Genomic DNA, 22,401 nt, shown 5'->3' with positions numbered 1-22,401 from the left:
GTATATGAAGATTGTAACCTCCTTAGCCTTAAAAATAATTCCTTTAATAGGAGACAATTCACCAATTGCCTCAAGCATAAGATCTACGTAATGTGCAGCGCAAGGAGTCCAAAATATACGAGGCCTCTTTTGTCTAAGCAAATGACTTGCAGCTAGATTGGGAGCTGCATGGTAAAACCACCGAGCAATATACTCTCTATCTTCCTTTTTAAACCTATTTTCAATTGTCACCTGTTTTTTCCCCTTTCCCTTGCATTTCTCAATTACTGTCTCAAGGCTAGGTGTAAAGAAACTATTTATAGGCCCTCTCGTACGAGCCTTCTTAGACCCAAAAGCCCTCTTGGTCTTAGATCTCTGAGTACCAACCATGGCTACCTCTTCTTCCCCCTCTTCATCATCATCTTCTTCAGTTTCAATATTATCATAAAAAATATGAACCCTTGACTATAATTCTGCTATATCTTTTTTTTTTGCAACTTTTTTACTCTTTTCAGCTTCAATGTACTCCAAAATTTCTTTCTTTACAAGATCTGGGACTTTCTTACATGGGACGACATCACCTCTAATACCGGCAAGATGTTTTTTAAATCTATTTATGCCGGCATTAGAAACATGTCCACAGAAATTGCACATAATTTTATTTATGTCATTCTTATCCAGGTTAGCACAATATTTCCATCCCGAATCTCCAGCCCTAGTAGATCTCGCAGAAGACATCTCAAATTGAAAAAATAAATCTCAAATAAAGATTATAGACTGACCTTTTTTACCCAATCTCTGATCTTCGATGTTGGCTATCTTAGTCGAGCTACGAATCAACTTAAAAGTCTTCTAATACCACCAATAGCACCTTAAAAATAATTTCAATTAGAAGAACAAACTTTTTCAATCCATAAGAAATATTTTCGATTCTCAGCAATTGCTTTAGATTCTCATAAATAAGTTTAAGATTGAGGGTTTCTTGTTTTTTTTTTCAGTTTGGGGTTAAAAATAAACCCCTAAACTTATTTTATACAAACTTGGGGGTCAAAATGACCCCCTTTGCCCTTTTGGGCGAAGTTAAAAAAAAAATCGCAAATTGTGCTGGGCGCCTGCCCAGGTACAGCCGTTCGTGTTGGGGCGCTCAAGTCTAGGCCTACGGAAAAATGTTTTTGGGTGCCTAGGCGCCGGGCGGTCCGTTTTTTTAAACATTGCTTTTAAGAGTGTATTGGTTGGGATACTCAAACTCAACTTCCACTAATGGCAGTGGGCTAGGAGGTGTTGCCCACTTTGATAAAACACACATTTCTTTTGGAGCAAGGTTAGCCTTGAACATCACTTCCCATGGAAGCATGGACAATAAATTTTGGCCTAAGAGTACTTATACAACTACGAAAAATATAATGTACTATGTACAAAGTGCAGTGGTAGGTTAACCTAACATCCATCTTCCATAACTCACATCCACTGTTCAGACTTATCCTTGAGTTTTGGAGTTAATGTATTGTCCTTTTTTAAAGCCACTTGTATTTTTAAGGGGGATGATTTATTTCATAAAATCTTCCAATGGTATGAGTATCAATAGAATACTTAGACCGAACATCCATGGTGAATGTTGATCCAAAGATGGTGGTTGATGAGTTCTTGCCTACTTTTATAGCTTACTAATTTTTCACTAAAAAAGTGAATTCCACTGCTCATGAAAATGTGAACAATGAATGTTGAGTTAGTGTATCTGAATATTCATGAAACATAATATGTGGTACTGTCTTAGTGAACTCCATTGCTTAAAGTCCAAATATAGAGAATGGATGTTGGGCATGGATACCCAATAAGATACTCACTACTAATTATAGTATCTGATCTTGACAAACTAGCCCCAAAAAAATTACATGAAGGTTAATTGATATGAGTTATGAATAAATAAAATCTTCAATCAAACTGGTGGGTAATCAATTGATATTGGTTGTTGATAAATGAATTTCACCTCTGTCTCTATGTGTTTCTCTCTATCGTTATGTCACTTTGTTAAATGTGATTAGTTTTTTGGGTCATCAAAGCTGTGCTATTGGACGTTCCTAAATGAATTATTACCAGTGGTAAGATTCTTTTTTCTCTCCCCATTTGCCACTCAATTATTCTTCACATAATCTAACGAATATACTTTGCGGAGAGAGCACATGGAATTCTTTTTTGCAAGTAACTTCCTTTCTCTGTACATAGAAAAAGTAATGTGCTATTGAGGATTCGGGCGTTTCCAAATCACTTGTTAACTATATAGTAGGAATGGGCTCAAGGCTATGTGGTCAGAATGGCAAGCCGCCAAAGTGTGATGCCTTGAGTTCTATTCCTATCACGGGTAAGGGAACCCTTCTGCACTGAATTACCCCCCCCAAAAAAAATGCTAACTATATACTTTAGTTTTTCTTTAATGGTTTTGATGGTGATGGGTTTCACCCTGAAATACCAACTTTATTAAAAGGACTCTTTTTTTTTTTTGTTAATGTGATTAAGATAGTTGTTTTTGGGTGGATTCTTTAGAGTTTCTGTTTGTTGGCTAGTTTTTTTATTTTAATTTGTTTTTACATTATTCTTATAATATAATGTTATAGGGTTTCACTATAGTGTTCTTATTTGTACTTGGACTTAGAAAAGTTCAATTTTATGAGTTGTTTTTTGGGATATTTGAACTTGCAACAGCCTTTTTTTTTCATTTTGGGGTAATTTAACAAGGAAGAGGTCTCCTACCTGTGGTCGGAATGGAACTCAAAACGTTACATTGTGGTGCCCCACTACATTGACCACCTAGCCTTGAGCCCATTCCTAAAGTGCACTTTTTTGTTTTTAGGTAGTTCAGTGGGGAGGACCCCATACCTGTGGTGGGAATGAACTCAAGGCATCACATTATGGCACCATGCCATCGAACCGCTTAGGCTTGAGCCCATTCCTAACTTGCAACAGCTTTTGTCTTCATAGGAAGCTCCCTAAATTTGTTACGAATTAATATTCCATGCTTGTGTTTAATGAACCTATAAGATGAAGTATAGAAGACTGTTTTTTTAAAAACAAAACGAAATAAGATATGAACCAAAACTAAAGCCATACCTATTTGAGATTTTATACTTTTTACAATTGACTCTTGTAATTATATTCGATTCCCTTTCATTCTTATTTCTCAAAGATATTAACAGGAAATGTATTTAATGTCCTTTGCTCTAGGGAATATTTTGAACAATTTGTATATTTTAAGTAAGGGTGAGGTTTTTATATGGCTGCCTCTTTATACTGTAGAAGTAAGGCACACCTCTAAAAGTTTCTTAGAGATGTCATTTTTGGTGTTGTAGGCCTTATGATAGATTGAAAATCTACTTTCATCCCTAGCTATAATTTCAAAATTGATACAGATCGAGCAGATCAATAAACACTTGAAAATAGACGGTCCTTATAACTTGTTACAGGACGCACTAGTTTTTTGACTTGGAATTCTTTTTTCTTTTATGTCCATACATCTTGTGGTTGAGATGATCAATTGGAGGGTTCTTTAACGCCGGAATACTTTCTTCTTTAGGATTTTTGAAGTTCACCTTACTTCAGTAGTACAAGGCTGCAACCTTTTATACGTCTAGATATGTTGTTTTCATCATGATGTTGTGTATATTAGTAGTGTCCAAAAGGTACAATCTTTTGTATATTAGTTTTCATTCATCATTCCTTTCATGAGGACAAGGTAATTGTAAAGCCCCATATAATAAATTGAGAAAGTCATTATCTCCTTCATAAATTGTTTAATCTATCATCTTAGGATCATCTTCTTTTAGAAAATTAGTTTGGTGATTGGATATCCACATTTGAAAAGATTGTGATGCTTAGTTAATATTGTGAAACTTTTATTGATAATAGGTATTTGGGCCTTGTCATCTATGATTTTGTGCATGCCTTATAAATCTACAACTAGCCTAGCCAGAATCTGCTGTAGAAGTAGGAAATAGGAAGAAGGGATGCAGATGCTCTTGGATTAGTTTATATTTTTAGTTACTTATAGGCATGACTAATGATAATAAATTTGGAAGCTGATTTCCCTAAACCAAATCCAATGGGCAGATGACTCAACCTCAGTTTAGGAAATATGACATTGCATCATACTTTGCTTTAGTCCTGGAATTGAGGATGGTTTGTTGTTTCTTATACTTGTAGGACATAAATAGCTCCTTGGAAACCCTAGGCAACTAAGCAGCTAAAGTTGTCAAGTGTAATCTGCTTGTGTGTAATGCGCATTTGCATCCAGTGGGTTATGGGTTGGTTTCTTGGTAGGATCGACTTTTGCCCTATGTATGAGTGTCTTGCGGAGTTTACATTTTGCATTGCATTTCTGCAACACTTAGTTCAAAAACATGATAATCACAAGATGGAACATAACCAGGAGAAGCGGGAGTAATTCTACACTACATAGGAGGAGGATTTTTGGGGTTCTGCCGTGTGGAGAGAGGGGGCAGAGGGCTCTGTCAGTACATCCTTTTGTCTTCCCTGGTAAATTCAATGTAAGGGTGAAATAATATATGGATTATGTGGCACTAAGGAATTTTGTATTACATGGAACTTGTGACTCTTCAATTGGTTCACAAAATATGACAACATTGATGCTAGGATGCGAGCAAGGAATAATGATTGATGGAGTGTAAATGGTACCGTGCTTCAATCACAGAACATGATAAGAAACATCGGGATATTCATAAAGGAATAACATGAATAAAGGGATTTTTTTAATTTATTAAAAAAAAATCCTTTTTTTTCTTTATCATATCATTATAACAAAATCACATCTCAAAAGAACAAAAATTACTATGAAACGGTGCCATTTAAACATGCCAAAATGGTACAAACATGGCCGATGACTCAAGCTTGAACAATCATGGTGTGAGCTCTTGAAACAACTCTAAAAGACATGAGAAGTTCACTTTTAACTAAAGTACAATTAACTTGTCATAGTATAAATTTCATTTAATTGCATTCTTTGTAGTATATTGAAACAAACAAATGAGAGTCTTGTCTTACATTTGTTTCTTATTGTTGTATTGTATATTTGTTGTATGACACTCATCATAAAGAACATGCTGTTGTTTTTTTTCATTCTATGATTGTCTATAATATCATAGGTATGTTTTACTTGCTGTGTGTCCTAATTGTAAGAGCTAAGATACCTGTAACTTCTTTCATGCTGAGGAAGATTATTCCTTAACCACTGAAGAGTCTCTCATCTTAAACCTCCTAATGTCTTACCTTATTCCCCTTTTTTTGTGCTGTCCTCAACGAGGCAATATAAAATTTTAATTTGATATTTGCTTCGTATCTTGCTTTTATCAACTTTGGGTGGTGATTATGGCAATTTAATAAATTAAACATATATTTTCTAGTGATTTCAATGCAAACGGTGATTATTCCAAACAAGTGCAATGAAAGGCTGGTTGGACTGTTGCATGAGGCTGAGTCGAGGCCAATTATTGTCTTGTGCCATGGATTTCGATCATCAAAGGTGACCACTAGATAATGATTTTTGTCTAGCTTTTATTTCCATTATGTTAGTAATAAAATGACACTTTTTTGTCTAGTCTTTATTTCTGTTATATTAGTAATAAAATAACGTTCTTTGGTATCATTTAGATTACTTCTTTTCTTGTCTTTGAACTGAAAGAATTCCATCATCTTTGTATTTATTAGGTAAAGCGATCTCTTTTTGACTTGTAAAATTTACTGACCTATGAATACCACATACCATATGCTTTTTATATAGTGATGGAAGAAAAGGATCAAGTGAAGGAAAACAAGGGAAACCTGCTATTGAAAACAGTAAAAGGGGCTTAAAAGCCAAGTTCCATAGCCACACCTTTGGATAATCTAGGAAAACCTAAGGATAGAACTCACCCTCCCCCATAAATCATAACCTATTTAATGTCTAAGCCATAGGTTGCCCGAATCTCCTTGCCGAGGTTGCCATTCTGGTTCGGAATCCCGATTTGGTGATTCCGACAAGGGATCTTCATAGAAACTGTTTCCTAGAACTTACGAATCTAGACTCCATAAGTTAGGAAACTTGTTTCATACCTTTTCAGGAATCTTGTTTCATTTGATCCCATTATTTGTGGGATCGCGGCCCCAAATTTTTCTAATCTCTATTTTAGCATTTATTAAATCTTGATTTCACGTCCACACGCGATGAATCTTGATTCGTTATGATTTTGAATCTAGAATCTACAACATAAAATACCTCGGTTCGTAGGAGCATGGAACTATGATTCAATCGACATAGAATTTTGCTTCGACCTCCATAAGATACCTGTTTGATGTCAAAATCTCTCTCTACTGACTTCTTGTTTTTAATTCATGCAATAATGTATCCATGTGTGTGCTTGATGTTTTGATCGAATTTATCCCCTAGCACAATGGCGTAATGTGAATGCAAGCAAATAAAAATAAAAATAAAATAAAATAAAAATAATAATAAAGAAACAATACGAAGTACATACATAATGTCCACTTTTTTGATTGGTTACCACTTTTTAAAGGTATTTGGAATAGAGATCTTTATTTGATTCAAATGCTTCTAAGAGTGTTAGGAATGCTCGAATCACATTTGTAATAGTGCTAGGATGGACTACCTTATCTTTAAAGTATAATTGGTAACTACAACACATACAATAAATACCATGGCACAGAGAAAATCCTATTTTGTTTGTATAATAATGAAATCAAGATCATAATTTAGAAATACATAGGATAACATTTGTATATTTTGTAGATAATTTCCCTACTGGACTACTTGACCCTAAGTTCAATAATCAATACATTGACTTCAAATCTGAGGAACCCTTCTACAAGTCTAATAAGAGACATTTGATATCGATTGCTTAAATTGATTCTAAGTTGATAAGCGCGTGATGCCGTTGATATAGGATACTTGTTTCTATTGGGCATTGTACTTGACTCTATAGAGTTACGAATCTCGATTGCCAGTTGGTATCAATCTGGATTCTATAAACTAATATGAATCCCGATTCCAAATTGGCAGGAGTCTCGCTTCCACATACGTCGGAAACTCGATTCTAAATATGTTGGAATCTTGATTATTCCAAACTGGTGCTTGGTTCCACATACGTTGGTAACCCGATTCCTAAGATTTCAGAATCTCGATTCCTTGGCGATTTCAAGGAGGTAGGAATCTCAATTCCAAGGGTATCATAATCTTGATTCCATATGTGGCTGAATATTGATTCCATTTTGGTCAATTCTCGATTATCAAAAAATAGGAATCTTGCTCCCCGAGATTCCCATTGTACGGATGTCAATTCTGAAAACAAGAATCTTCTAGCCGGCAGGATTTCGTGATTTGATTCCTAAAATGATTCGGGTTCCCAGGCATTTCCAAAGCACAATGCAGACCATCTATTACAATCGTTAAATCACGACGATAAACACATAATAAAAAAGCAAGAAAAGACAATCTTGTCCAAAATGCCCTAAATGATGAAACTACCCTTGAACTTGTGTTTCATGCTTTTAAGGCCATTTTTGGGCCTCTAGAGTCATTTTATTTGCCAAAATCGCTTTCCGCTATCAGTGCAATTGGTTGGTTGTAGGTCTCAGAAAGAGGATTTAGTTGAGTATCTATAAGCCCAATTTTGAGCTAGGAGCAAAATGTTAGGCAATTTCAAAGGCACATTGCTCACAAGTCGACCACATCAATCCCCCTTGATTAGGGAGGACTTGCCCTCAGGTCTGCTCGGCCATGAACTTCCTCCATGCTTCCTCATCGATCCACCTTAGGTCCTATTCTGAGCTCCAAGAGTTCTCTGACTTAAGCTTACCCTTCCATTGAACAAGGTATTAGTTATATGAACCACACCGAGTGGTGATGGTCAGAATATCCAAAATCCCATGAATGGCTTGGGCAGCTAGGTTTCCCATTTCGGTTTGCCCATGGTAGCACATGCTCCATGATACCATTAAAGGTCAACAACATTGGAAACAAGTTGTATGTTATACTTGTTTGAAAGCTCGGTTTTGTAAGCATTGCTGCGTATTCTTTGTAGCACTCGACAAGGACCAATATGCTTGTACTTCAGCTTATGATAGTTGCCAACCAAAAAGTGCAGGTACACCATTACCAAATCTCCTTTGCATAGGTCACTTGTAGCTAGTGTTGGTCAGTGTTGTCTTTATAATTAACATAGGTCACGTGTAGCTAGTGTTGGTCAGTGTTGTCTTTATAATTAACATAGGTCACGTGTAGGTTCTTCGCATCTGCTTATGGATGTCTTGAGCTTGGCCAGAGCTTCTGCATTATCCCTAGCTCATTCTTTCTCAGGAAGGGGAACTAGGTTGAGCACATTTCTCAGCTGCTGACCATACATGACCTTCAAAGGGGACCACCTTGTCGACCTATTGAAATTTCTGTTGTCGGCGAACTCGGCTTGCATTAGGACTTAATCCCATTGGTTGGGCTTGTCCTCAATGACACTCCGAAGGAGATTTCTCAGGCTTTGGTTGGCCACCTCGGTTTGGCCATCTGTTGGTGGTAAGCACTGTTGTACTAAAGCTTGTTGCCCAGCATCCTGCACAGAGTGCGCCAAAAGTGACTCACAAAGCATGTATCCCTTTCAAAGGTGATGGTTTGGGGAGCTTCATGGAGGCGAACCACTTCCTCAAGGAATATGTCAGCCACATGGGTTGTGTTGAGGAATAGTATTGCTGCATGGGATGAAGTGCGCCATCTTTGCAAACCAGTCCACCATGACAGCAACTAAACCTCTAGTTGTGTGAGGGAGTCCCATATTCCCACACAAAATCCATGCTAATGATTGTCAAAGGGCTGGAAGGGATGGACAGAGGGGTCCATAAGTAGGTGTTTTGGGCTTGATCTTTGGTCAGCTTGCAAGTTTGACACCTCTTTGCGAACCAGCTAACATTTTGTTTTGAGTCTAGGCCAATAATACTTCTCTTCCACGGCTATAATTGTCTTATCTCGCCTTAAAGTGCCCAGTGAGTCCACCTTCATGCATTCTGGCAATGATCTTGGCACAAAGTGATACCTTAGGGATGCATAGTTTACTCCTTTGGAGAAGGAATCCATCCTGCCATACGAAGTTAGAGGTATATGTGTTGTGTCACTCATGGCGTGTGCAAGATCGGCCATACTGCCATGAGTGACTCAACAAAATGTGACATACATATGTAACACCAAACAAACTCCTTATAGGACTTCCCAACGGTAAAATTGACCAAACAATAATGGTTAACAGAGGTTTTGTTACCTTACTTAAACTAGGGGATTTTTTAGGGCTAAGGGTGTTGTTCACACTTCGATTTGAGCTTGTCCGCCATCTCCTACGACACCACATTCTGATTGATGATGAGGGCGCGAACTTTGCCTTTTGAGACACATTTGGTGCGAAAGATATTTATTTGCAACCATGACTCTTCAACTACCTTTGGGACAGACAATATTGTCTAATCATGAGCAACTCTCCCTCATCTGGGTACAACTCTGTTGCTTCTTTTGGTACATCAATAGGCTGCCCCATCATAGACATGCTCCTTTTCAATATCCCCCTCGTACTCCTCGTCTGCCTCTCGAAGGTGTGTAACAACTTGCCTCTTGGGGCACTTGAAAGAGAAGTTGCCCTATTCAACACATTTGGAACACCTAATGCTCTGATCTCGAGCCTGGAAAGGCTTGTTCACGGCCAGTTTTTCCTCAATTGTCACCCGAATACTGGGTCAAAAATTAGGGTCATCTGGCTCCTACTGCCTTAAATTAGTGCAAAAGCCATTGGGGATCGAGGAGGACCCTCAGTTAGAGAAGAGAACAACAGTTCTCCTCTTCAACTTTGCTTCAGGTTGTAAGGCAAATTGATACGCCTCATAAATATTGGTTGCCCTGTGTAGGTTGAGTTCATCTTGAATCTAGGGTTTCAAGCCACTGACATAGAGGGATATAAGTTGATCATTGTTTGAATGAATTTCATTTTGTCTCATCAACAGATAAAACTCCTTTGTGTATTCTTGCACACTCTTCTCCTTCCGGCTCAAGTGGTGGAACTTTGGTATGGATCTTGGGTGTAAACGACGGGGGCAAACTCCTTCAAACATGTCATTTTCCTCTAACTCATGATTTTCTCCACAAGCGATTGGCCTGTAGTTGCTGCCTTCAGATGATGGCACGCCCCGACATCTGGGTGGCTACTAACATCACCTTCTACTAACATCACTTTCTTATGCTCGGATAGCTCCTTCCATGCAAAAAATGTCTCAACACTGGCAAGCTAATCTAAGAAGTCATGTAGTTATAACGACTAGAGAGCTCAGGCACATCTACTGGATGCCTCTATCCAATCCTTCCAAGGCATGTATTAGATGCTCCCCAAGGGGTACGTTCGAGGTCCTTCCCCTGGTTAGTAAGTGGAGCTTCATCCCTCAGTTGTGGAAGGGTTCTCTTCTTCAAGCTCTGATTAGTCACTCTCATGGAATGCTCGAAAAATCAGATGCACCCACCTAGGCAGGCGCCTAGGAACAAGGATAGAGTAACCCAAAGCCCTTGAAAATACAAAATTAAATAATTACGGAGACACAAACACCATCAAATTGCAACAAAACTCAAATGTCATGTTACATTTACATAAACTAATTACGCAACCATCAAAAGTCTTAAACAATAATATGTCATTAGTCATCACCACTCCGAATAACTTAGAACGACATTCTACTTCAAATGGCAATTCTATGTCATCACCACTCTGCATAGAACTTGATGATGATGCCATGCCATTATCATCAGAGTCATCTCAACCTCCTCAGCATATTGAGCATCATCCCTCGTCTCTTCTGGATTTGCTTCATCCTCTGCATTCTCCTGTCTCAATCCCATCAACCTCTTCCCCTTCTCCTTTGCTTTCCCACTTCCCTTTGGCTCAGAGATTGAGATCAAGTGGATGCATGAGGCTCAATGGTGTCCCAACAGCCTCACGAACTTGGCCCTAGGTCAAGCCTTCTCTAGGGAATACCTCATCATCCCTAGCATAACTAGCCAATTACTAGTATCATTCATGTCATCAACTTCAATAGCCTCCCTTTCTTTGTGCTCCAGCTTCTGATGGCACTCTTGTAGCTTTTGCTTATACTGAATGAAGACAAGTTCATTTAGATAAATGTCGAATGAACAATTAAAATTTAGAGAAACATAATATAGGTTAGGCTAATGAACTAACTACCTTCTAAGTAAATAAAATTACCATTTCAAATGTGCTGAAGTTACGTTCACATCCAGACGAGCTGCAAGTCAGATTCAATATATGCATGGCCATTTGTCGCAAATGTGGGGTGCTTACCCGTGGCTTGTCCACCATGCAACTATTTCATATGTAGTCGAAGTATATAAGGTATTTGTGAAATTGAAATTTAATACTCAAATCATGAAACCATAAAGAAGCTAAACTCACTAGGAGCGATCTTGCTCCTCTGCCTTATTGCCAACTCCTTTCCAAGAGATCTAATAAAGAACCTATACTTATCTAAATCCATTGTGACCTTGCCTTGGACTTCAGGATCGGGGTTGAGTTTGAGATTGCTTTGGTTGATTGCTTCCATGAACTCCTTGCTATGTATCTTATGTTAAGTATAAAAGTAGCAAGGTTAAGGTGGTACCTTGCTAAGTGTAAGGGCCTCCCAAGCTGGTAATTCCATTTATTTTCTTGAATTTTCAAAAATTCTCCTTATTTAGCTTCATCATTGCCAAAATTTTTCTTAATCTCTTCTTTGGCATCCTCCATAGCTTTGTAAATGTGACCCATCGTGGGTTTCTTCTCAGCATGAACCATCTTGAGTACCTTTATTGATAGCCGAAAAACATATAAGGCATACTGAACCTTGATCCAAAATCGTGAGTCCTTGACAATCTCCATGACTACTTTACCCTTCTGATTTCTTAGCCCACTTGGACTTGTTATAATCCTTAGACACAAACATTAACCTAAGCTTTTCCTATTGCTTATATAAAGATTGCACGACAAGTACGAGGTGGCAAATCTAGTCACCCCAGCTGTCACCAAGTCTCTACCCCCCAATGAACTTCTTAATAATGGCTAAGACTTGGCCAACATAAATTTTCCTAAGTTACAAACTTACAATGACATCACATAACGTGTATGTATTCAGAATAATCAAAACAAGTAATACAAAGCATAATATAATATTCATGTTCTTGCCTGAGTGTGACTGTATATATAGAGTATAGATTGTGATGGTCTTGGCTTTTTTGATGGTTGTCTTCATCAACTTCTTCTTACTAATCGCCTCGAGCAAGATGCAGTGTGCTGTGCAAGGTGACTAAAAAATATGTGGTCTTTTAGCCATCAATAATTTAGCTGCCGCCAGATTGGCTGAGCATATATCGGTCACTTCTTGGACCACTTTGTTCTCAGCCATCTCCTCTATGCACTGGTCCATTAAGTCACAAATGAAGGTCACATCATGGGACTTGTCGGAAGCATCAATATACCTTAAGAACATTGTCCCTAATGGACAATTCACCATCAAATTCATAATGCTTTTATTTCTCTTATCACTCCAACCATGATAATTGTGCAACTGTATATCCCCCATTCATTTGTTTGGGTCTTCAAAAAGTTATTAGTAAGCTCAACTTCTTTTCTAGGCAATGGCTCCTTTAGGTCATAAGCAATTGGGGCCCTAAACCTTGTCCCAAATTGACAAACTGCTTCCAACATAGTCTGGACTTTGAATTTTGAAAGCTTTTCAAGTTAGCAGCATTAAAAGAAATGCATGCAAATAGAACTATCTGGCCACATATTGTGCTACCTTTTCTTTATCCTCTTTCTTTGTGTGGTTCTCCAGACTTGTTTGCCCCCTTTCACATGATAAAATCTCAGGATCGGGGGGGGGGGGGGGGGGGGTTGTGTGTGTGTGTGCAGGGGAGAGTAAGAATCTATAGGCACCCTTCTTTGAGGCCCCTTATGCATGGCTGGCCTAATAGAAGATCTAACCTCAAAGTATGTATCCTCTTTTTTCCAAACTTTAAAAATGTCTACACTTTTGACAATTTCTTCATGTCTTCTCCTCACCTCCTCTTTCTTGTGTTTAACCCCCTCCATGTGCTCTAACATCTCTCTCCCTACCTCTGCTAGCACTTGAGTGCTTGGGACCACATCCCCTCTAATGCCAGCTAAATGTTTGTTTAATCTGTTAATACCCATATTATAAGATTTCTTGCAAAACTTAGATTCCACCCTATTCTTGTCTAGGAGATTTGAACAAGATTCGTATTTCCAACCCGGATAACTTTGCTTACTTGATCTAGTTGAAGGCATTGTCATGACTTACGATATGCGACTTACAGCACAACTCACAGACTCACAGTCATTCACAAGGTGTCACCTACTCAATATACCTGAAAAGTACACAAGATGAAAGTACTAAGAAAAAAAAACTAAGAAAAAATTCAAGCTTTAAATGAAGACTATGAAGTAAACAAAACAAACTAGAAAGGAACACTAAAAATATGTGGAAAGGAACTGGAAACCAATCAAAAATAAACTTCATAATATTTGATAACCAAATGAAATAAAAAAATTATGTAATATTTGGTTTTCGAATCTAACAAAAATCACATAATATGATATCAATTTTAAAAAATAATCACATAATATCAGATAACATATGATGATCATGGCATTATAATCATATTAATATCCATAAGATTTGGTTTTGCAATCTAAATATGCACCAAATATAAATGTAGTTCAAAGTTTCAAACTATTCACTTGATATAAGCCCAAATCATCATGTTCAGAAAAAAAAAATATATCCAAATCATTAAATACTCAGAAAATATTCTATCTATGAACATGTAAAAATATCCCTACAAAAGAAAACAAGAAGACATAACATGCATTGCACTAAGCATTTCAAAATGAATTCATTATAGGTCCAAAGTCCAAACCAGGGAATATTCACAAAAGAATATCAAATGATTCAAATTATAATACATTATACAAAAATCCGAATACCATACCCTAATTCAAGTATTGTAATGCACTAACCTTTTCATAATGAGACCAATATCAGCCCAAAGCGGTGATCTTTGGTCACCAAGGCCTCATATGCGACCACTTCAAGCTCCAAAAAGTATCACGAAGTATTTCTTTTGATTTCGTAAGAAATCGAAAAAGTTGAATATTTTTTTTTTTCGATCTTGAGAACAATATTAAATGCTAAGGTATTTTAGATTTTTTCTCTCGCTAACATTCACAAGAGGAGTTCTCTCTAACATAGACAAGAGCAGTTCTGGAGAACGAGACTGCTCCCCAAAACTCTTTCCCCCCTTGGGTGATGGCCATTTTCAGCCCTCGGTCTCCCTTTATCGATGTGCTACCTAGGCGGCACATATTTTCAGCCAGGAATAGCTCAAAATATTTGGAAATCACCAAAAATATTAAGTAATTAAGTAATATTATACTTAATACAAGATATGTAGCAAACAATGAACAAAATAATATTATCCAAAATATATTAATTTTAGATAAAGTTATTTGCCATAAAAAAAGGGCAATAAGTATATGGGTTTACTGTTAGTTCTTAGTATTTAAAATAATCATTAGTGGATATTATTTCTAGAGTAGTGGCCTTTAGTATCATTGTACAAATATTTTAGTTTGATTCAAAAAATGTTCTCACTGAATGAAATAAATTTAAATATGACTATCTATAATAAATATACTTTTGATGTCATTGGAAATGTATCACCTTCTAGGCATCATTTTGCCTATTATGTTCTTTATGTTCATGAACCTTTTCAGTTTGATCAACATGTATATGCTAAGTTCTTTCAACTGTCTGCTACCTTACATCTTTCAGAACTTGAAAAAGGTGGCCTCTTGTGAAATATGTCACTCAATGCCTGCCATCTTTGGCAGGCACATATTGTTTAAGTGGAGATTATTGAATCCTCTATGGATGTTTGACATGCAGTTTGGTTTCTTCATGTTTTTTTAATTATGCTGCTGCTGTTCAATTTGTTTGGTGATTTTTCAGTTCTTATCATCCTGCCACTGCAGGGGTCCTTTCTTTTTTGGGATGGTGGGCTGATTACTCTTTTTACTGGAGTAGCTGTTAGTTCATTTTTTTAATATGTCATAGTTTAAGCTTGGATCTTGGAAAATTTCCTTTATCAGGATGACAGTACCATCAAGGCCCTCACAACAGCTTTAACTAGAGAAGGAATCAGTGCATTTCGCTTTGATTTCTCAGGAAACGGGTAAACTACATTTTCTTTCACTGGGTATTGTAAATATTTCATTTATTGTCTTTGGATGTCTATGTTCCTTTAGTAATGCATGTCGTATCTTATGATTATGTCTTGGTGTTAAAAAGAAAGTTCTCATGTGGACTATGAGAACCGTTCTTGATGGCTTGCAAAAAATAAAACGGGTTATCTTAATGTTCAAATATTCTATATTTTAATAGAAACAGCAGGCAGTAAAATGAACAGACCGTATTATTTATTATATGCGGATGAGGTGTGTGTGTGTGTGTGTGTGTTTGTGTGTGTGTGTGAGAGAGAGAGATTTCACTAACACTATTATGTTATGGAAATTTTTTCATGTTAACGATGGGCAGCGTGTGGCTACCAATGGTTTGGCAATTTGGTTAAGCATAGTTGAAAAATACTGATTTGGTTCCACTTGTTGGTTGATGAAATAGTCTACTTATGATCTCTTCTCTGGCCTGCCCTCTATTCCAACTTCTCTATCTCTCTCTGCATTGTGTTTGTCTGTTCTAGTTGGAACAACCAGATGAAACCGTTTTCTTTGGCTAAAGTATTGTTGTCGCTCAAGAGAAAACAATGTTAAAAAAACTCCACTTTGGCCTGGGACTTGGTCCCTGCCCAAGTCAAGTAACTTGGGACGAGTGTAAATGGAGGTGCTGAGTCCTGCATGAGCCCAAAAAGGGCTAAAGAATTGCAAATAAACCTAGAAAATTGTAAAAAATAATAAAATTATTAAAAAAAAGAGTTATAAACATCATTAAAAGACTAAGTGATATGGAAAAAAGTACATAGAAGATGGATATTAAAAAAATAATTTTTAGCTTGAAAAATTCAAAAAAATCCAAAAAGGGGAAAAATAGAAAATTAATGCACAAAATAAGAAAATTCACAAAGCATCATTAATAACATACATTTTAATTCATCGATAACTATCTTCCTGAGCAATTAGTCAGGAAGAAAAAACATGCCTGAGTGAGGAAAGATCAACATATTCAACCTTGGAATAACTTGGTAGACTCTCAACCTAGGAATAATTTGGAAACCTATCCATCATGGGGTAGATTTGTTCATTGTCAACCTCGTTTCCCATTTTTAATGTTTTTTGAGGACATATTTATAACTTTTTTAGCCTTTGTTTTCGGCTATATACAGTTTCTAAGATTGTCCACAAGGCAAGCATACCATTCATTGTTTGGAGCATACCACTTCAACCCCCAGGGGATGGACATGCTCCGAAACTAGTTTTTCATGCTCCATGAGTGGATCTACCTTGGGGATGCGATCCCTCTTTTATGGGATTGTGATCCCATGGGTCATGGGTTGAGAGAGAGAGAGAGAGAGGGAGGGAGTTGGTGAGGAGAAGTTCGCTCAAAGGCAGAGGGGACATAGTCCATTAATAGTTAACCATAGAATTTCCGTTAGTAAAAGGGATGCTGTAAAAGGTGGGAATATATCTGAAAACCTCAGTATTTGTGTCTGTGCACGTGCGCACTTGCATGATATTGAGAGATGGATTATTTAACCTTAAAGCATCAGAAGAATCACTAAAATTTTGCTTTTAAAGAGAAAACTTCCTCAAGGGAGCCAAAGTCTTCTAGTTCTCTGTCTATTATAAAAATAAATCTCCTGTGCATATCCCATGATAAATTAATTGGAATGGATTGTGGAAAACAGATTATCAATCCCGTAAATGGGGCTTTGAGCCATAGATCATGGATTAGGTGTTGGCCAATATGCTTCTTAGCATGGACTATGGTCTGTGGTTCATATATTCTAGATTGTAAGTGTAACAATATTCTCCGTAGGTTTACTTTTGAAGAAAGCCTAGGGTCTTCAATATATAAGATTTGTGCTACAGAGAAAAATATGATGGCCAGTCCAACAATGATCGTCCTTTGCATATGGATGTTCAGTTGATACAAAAGCTTGATTAGGATCCTTTGTAGTCAATTCTTGACCTCATCTAGCTTCTACATCCTCTCTCCAGCAGCTCTCAGTCATTGAGGATGAGAGCATCTGGGAACTAAGGTGACTTTATATAGAGTTGAACTTTGGAGGAGGAGGAGATTGGCCTTGATTAATTAGAAAAGAACCCCAAATAGATAACTAAAAGTTAGCAGACTTGCAAAAGCTGCTACTCATGGAAATTTGGGAAGAATTATACAGTAGTGCAATGTCTTTAAACTTTTAAGAAATCTGGAAAGTGTATGTTCAATATATGATAATAAGACTCTCAACCACTCTATAAAGCATGAAAAAAATAATTAAAAATTGGATAAATGACCGAACATTTATTTTTATTTTTTTAATAAAAAGCAGAAGCAGACTGCTTTGTTTGAAAGCTGGAAAATAAAAATAATAGAATATCTAAAAATCCTAATTATGTACACCAAAGTAACACTTTGATTTATGACAGTTTTGTACTCATAGCTCTGGGAATTTAGGTGCCATGTCAAAGGATTTTCAAACTTCTGAGTCAAATATATTTGTTTCAATTATTGCTTTTTTCACATTATTGCATGCTCGCAAAAACAGTCATGGTTGTTACAGAATTGCTAGGTGTGCCTTTTGTTTGCCTGGGTAGAGATCAATCAAACTGAGGTCAAGGACATTTCTTTTCCAGGGAAAGTGAAGGATCATTTCAATATGGAAATTACTGGAAAGAGGTGGAGGATTTGCGTTCTGTGGTTGAATACTTTTCTGGGGCTCAACGTAAAACTAGAGCTATTATTGGGCACAGTAAAGGTGACCTCCAGTTGTTTAACGGGAACATTGTTGGTATGTGTAAGGTTTGACATATTAGTAAGTTAGAAACCATGTGATGCATATGTCAGTTATGGGTGCTTCGGGTTGCATTTGTATCTCATCACTTACGTTTGAGTGAGCATCCTGTGATGTCAGTAAGAAGTTCATTGGACAAGTTTTTGCAAAGGGAACTATACCATGAATCCAGCGGAAGTCATACTTCAGCGGGTCATTAGTCAAAGTCCTGATGGATAGTGATGCTGAGCCAGAGAGTGGGAACATCATAGAGGTCGTATCTTAATCTGGTCGTCGCACTTTTACTCCATCACCATATATTGTGGGAACAGCATGGGGGGTCATGTCTGAATATGTTGCAATGGTATTAGCTGTCGGTAGTGGTGGTGGCTAGGCAGCGGTTGTGGCAGCTGGGTGCTCATTGAGTGATGGTGGCGCCTACTAGGCAGTGATGGTGGTAGCAGTGGTGGAGGTGTTGAGGTACTGGTGGCAATTGAGTTGGTGTTCTTGTGGAGTGTATTGGTGTTGGAGTGACTTATAGCAGTTGTGGTGGTGGCGAGGTGGTGGCAATGGTGTGGTGGTTCAGTGTTTGAAAAACAGGAACCATGGTTCAACTTGGTCGCTTGAAAATCTTAGTTGGTTATTTGATTCGGGGAGATCACTAAAATTGACCTTAGAAAATGGTGAAAATTTTGATAAAATAGATTGTTTTTTATTTATCGAAAAACAAATGCATTATATAGTATGCATTTGCGACAACTTGCCAATTTGTCCTGACTTGGGCTTCCACAGCACCTCAATTGAAGCTTTTTCTGGACTCTCATTCTTTGTAGATCCAGCTTTGGGGCATAAAAGTGGCCAACACAATTATATCCCATTTACAAGGCCAAAGAGTGAATGTTATATTCTGAAACTCTAATTAAAAGACCATAGCCCTAAGTTTCAAGATCAAATCCTAACCTAAAGTGGCAATGTATTCCCTGAAAATCAAAACCTACATGGCTAAAATTTGAATTGTTTTGTCCTTGATCTCTGCTAAACAAACCATTAAACCCTGGATTTAAAGCTCAAAACCCAACTTGAAGAATGACAAGCATTCCTTGAAAATCAAAACTCACAAAGGAAAATTTTTTTCATTTTTCCTGATACTGTGACCAAGTAGATATCATTCTTAAATGCTAGGTTTCAAAGTGAAACCCATATCAAAACAAAAACCAAGGCAAGAGCAAAACAAATGTATCAATCATGTGAATTTGTGAAAAATTGTTGGAATCAAGATTTTTTGAAAGAAAAATGGATTAAAATTAGAGGGAAACCAATGAAATGGCATAAAAAGGGAAATTGTCCTTTATGCTGGAGTCAATGATGCAATACAGGAAAATCAGGCGATTTTTGAAAAATCGCCTGATTCATGAATTTTAGATGAAAATGCCTAGTTCACTACATTGAACTACGGACAATTTTTGTAAAGCAGGGTGCCTCACCAGTTTGTGGGCATCTGGAACTGGTGTTTGCTTGATTCTGAATCGGATTGGACAATTCCAACCTACTTGGTGATTTTTCGTTCACTGTGGAGTGGAAAGAGAGAGAACTTGGTTTATGTAAAACAACTTGGAGTGGTTTTGCAAAAAATTCAATTGGGAATTAACTCAAAATTGAAAATTGAACACGCAGTTAGTTACTTTATATCATACGAGACAAAAGTGGAAAAAACAAAATAGAACACAGATGTAAGTGCTTATATAACAATCACCCTTTTTCTCAGCCAAAGCCTAATTTAACATGTAACCCCCTCAAATCCCACCATTTTATAAGCTTTCAATTGTCTGGCAATCTTTATCATACCTCTATCTCCCTCTCAAATTCTCCTCTCTAAACCACCATCTGTGTGTGTGTTCTTCAAGAACACTGGCTAGCAGATTTGATTTCCAAGTGTCTCTGTTGTATTTTGTGGGACTTCCCATGTACATTCGTAAACCCAAGAATGGCGTATATGATTCGATTCCCAGAAAATGGACAGCTGACTTGCTTCTTGGAAGACTATGGCACAAAATGACCTTCATTAAGGCAACTATTAGCCAATTTTCCTATTTGCTTTCTCTTTTCATATGCCTGCTAGCGTTGCAGGTGAGTTTCCTTTTGAATGTTGCAATGAGGGAAGGTGATGTTTGTATTAAAGATATTCAAGTGATTCAATAATGAGTTGTTATTACATACTTGTGGAGGATTATGGAGGCTTGTGGATGGCTGTGATTTATGTGAAGTATGAGATATCTTGCCTGTGACAGGGTACTTCGACTAGTAGTATGTGTGGATTGAGTTCATATCTTGGGTTCACTAGGGGTGGCACTTGTACCAGATTTTGGTCCCTTGTTTTGTGTGGTGATGGATTGTTGAATCACCTACCCTACACTCTTCAGGCTTCTTATTGATCCTCAGGCTATGTGTTAGATTATTTTGAGAGGGTATATGTTGGAGTGTTCCGTTTTCCAAGAGATATCAAGTATGCTTAGTTGATGGTATTTGTGGCCCTTATGGGTTTCGTCATGATGTTTATGTACCAGTAAGAGGCATGGACAAGAGGCTTGGGATGCTTGAGTCACAAGGGGTCTCTTTGGCAGGATCCTTCTACAGGGCTCTTAGGGGTGATCATGTTAAGTTAGTACTTTATGGTCTTGTGTGGATGGCTATCATGTATGGGTATCATGTATGGGTAATATTAGGTATTGGATTGCCTTCAGGGGAGAGGTGCTACGTTAACAACATGTGCATCATTTACAGTGAGAATTCTAAGTCCATCATTTGTTGATTCCCTTTCATTCTGCTTTCAATATGTACGCCATTATCATGAATCATTGTTGGTTCATGTGGGGCATATTCACTTATATTTTCAAGGTCTAAGGGCCACAAAGAAGGTTTGTTAGAGAGGTTCCATCAACAGGCCAATGTTATTAGATTGCTTAATTTGGCTGAAATCTTGGGCTTGGGCCTCTAACAAATCCAATCCCGGTATTCTGTATATACCAGTAATATTTTTAAAATATCAAAAAATTCAAAATGTAAGAAATATGTTCAATATGTTTAAAGTTTTGGAAAGTATATATCCGATATATTGAAAATATATTTGAAAAATGCCTACTTTACATTAATTTTTTATAAGATTTTTATTTATTAAAAAAAGTCATAAGTCTTCCCCTAAATTGGCCAAGGAGCCATAGTGCTTATTTTCACCAGCCAAAATTAATAACCATCTGAATCAAATATAATAACATTGAATAAGTCTAATTTGTATGCCATTACAAGGCTGAAATTTAGGGGTATTCGCTCCTTTCTAGAGAATTAAAGGTGGTGAATCTAGGGTCATGAGCTTCCTTGAGAAGCTGCCAAAGTTTATCTAACCCAAAATCTATGATTCTTTTATGGAATTTCTCATGGCAATCCTGGGCTGAGAGGCTCTTGAGGGACTTCTTATAGATGCCAAGGGTTTTTCTTTGTTGACTTATTTGGGACTCGTCACCTTTTTTGATTTGTTCTGTGTGGAAGCTAAAGCCAACGTGTTCGGTCATATGCTTTGTTTTGGTAGAGTAGACTCATTATGGAGAGCATGTGTAGGGTCCTCGATACCTTTCTGTTTGTTGCATATTCTTTGTGGAGAACTGTTATCTAAGTGCAAGTGCATGTTGATGTATCTTTCTTTTCCATATACTTGGGGAAGCCAATGCTGAATTGGAGTCTTTGGAGAATTGCAGTGTGAGTTGATATATTTGTATTTTGGGGGTTGATGAGATTCCACCATGACATCTGTCACTATCCAGATCCTTTTTTGTACTTCTCCTGTGACATTCTTAATAAAACCTCATAATCCTTGGACTAGACTTTTGAGAACATTAACTCTGGTGAGATCTGTATGACACCAACAAATGGCATCTCATATACAGAGTACTTGGATCATACATGTGAACTACAAAAAATGCGGGAGTACTCCACTCACTGACAGGAAAAATTGGGGTTGGCCACCCACTGCAGCCACCTTGGCAAGTGAGTCAGTGGAATGTGTTGGCTTCAGGCCATGTGTGCGGAAAGTTACTTGCACTAGAAAGGTCAAATATGGTGTCAAATAGTCTCTAATCTCCTTGGGCATTAAACATATTAGATGCCTAAAGAACAACTTGTTTGAAATTCCTTTGACAATTGAGGAATTTCCCCGAGCAGAGTATAATTGCTCGAGTGAGCCACAGACTTGGCCATTGTTGAATCGACAATGCCAATGTAGCCTAAAATTGGCATTAGAACCTGGCCTTAGGCTTTTTCTAGATTCCCCTAAAGCC

General features: G+C 37.4%; 1 protein-coding gene across 16 annotated transcripts in view; it reads left to right on the top strand.

The window, feature by feature from the left end:
- The window catches only part of LOC148782026 (uncharacterized), a 38,674-nt gene that overhangs the window by 10,621 nt on the left and 5,652 nt on the right, over window positions 1–22,401 (top strand). For 5 of the 16 annotated variants that reach the window (XM_088867687.1, XM_088867686.1, XM_088867693.1 and 2 more), the window contains 3 exons: window positions 5,391–5,509; window positions 15,219–15,301; window positions 17,937–18,091. In XM_088867687.1, coding sequence (XP_088723813.1) covers window positions 5,399–5,509; window positions 15,219–15,301; window positions 17,937–18,091 — 349 coding nt within the window. In that variant the 5' untranslated portion in view covers window positions 5,391–5,398. Of the gene's footprint in view, window positions 1–5,390; window positions 5,510–12,976; window positions 13,038–15,218; window positions 15,302–17,936; window positions 18,092–22,401 lie in introns of those variants that run through there. The other 11 variants (XM_088867695.1, XM_088867696.1, XM_088867689.1 and 8 more) reach the window with 5 other exon arrangements.

The sequence above is a fragment of the Amborella trichopoda genome, chromosome 5, assembly GCF_054954075.1.
Source record: "Amborella trichopoda isolate Santa Cruz 75 chromosome 5, AtrichopodaSantaCruz75HAP2 v2.0, whole genome shotgun sequence".
Lineage (NCBI taxonomy): Eukaryota > Viridiplantae > Streptophyta > Magnoliopsida > Amborellales > Amborellaceae > Amborella > Amborella trichopoda.
The sequence above is the reverse complement of the archived record's forward strand: the minus strand, read 5'-3'. Positions and strand labels throughout refer to the sequence as shown.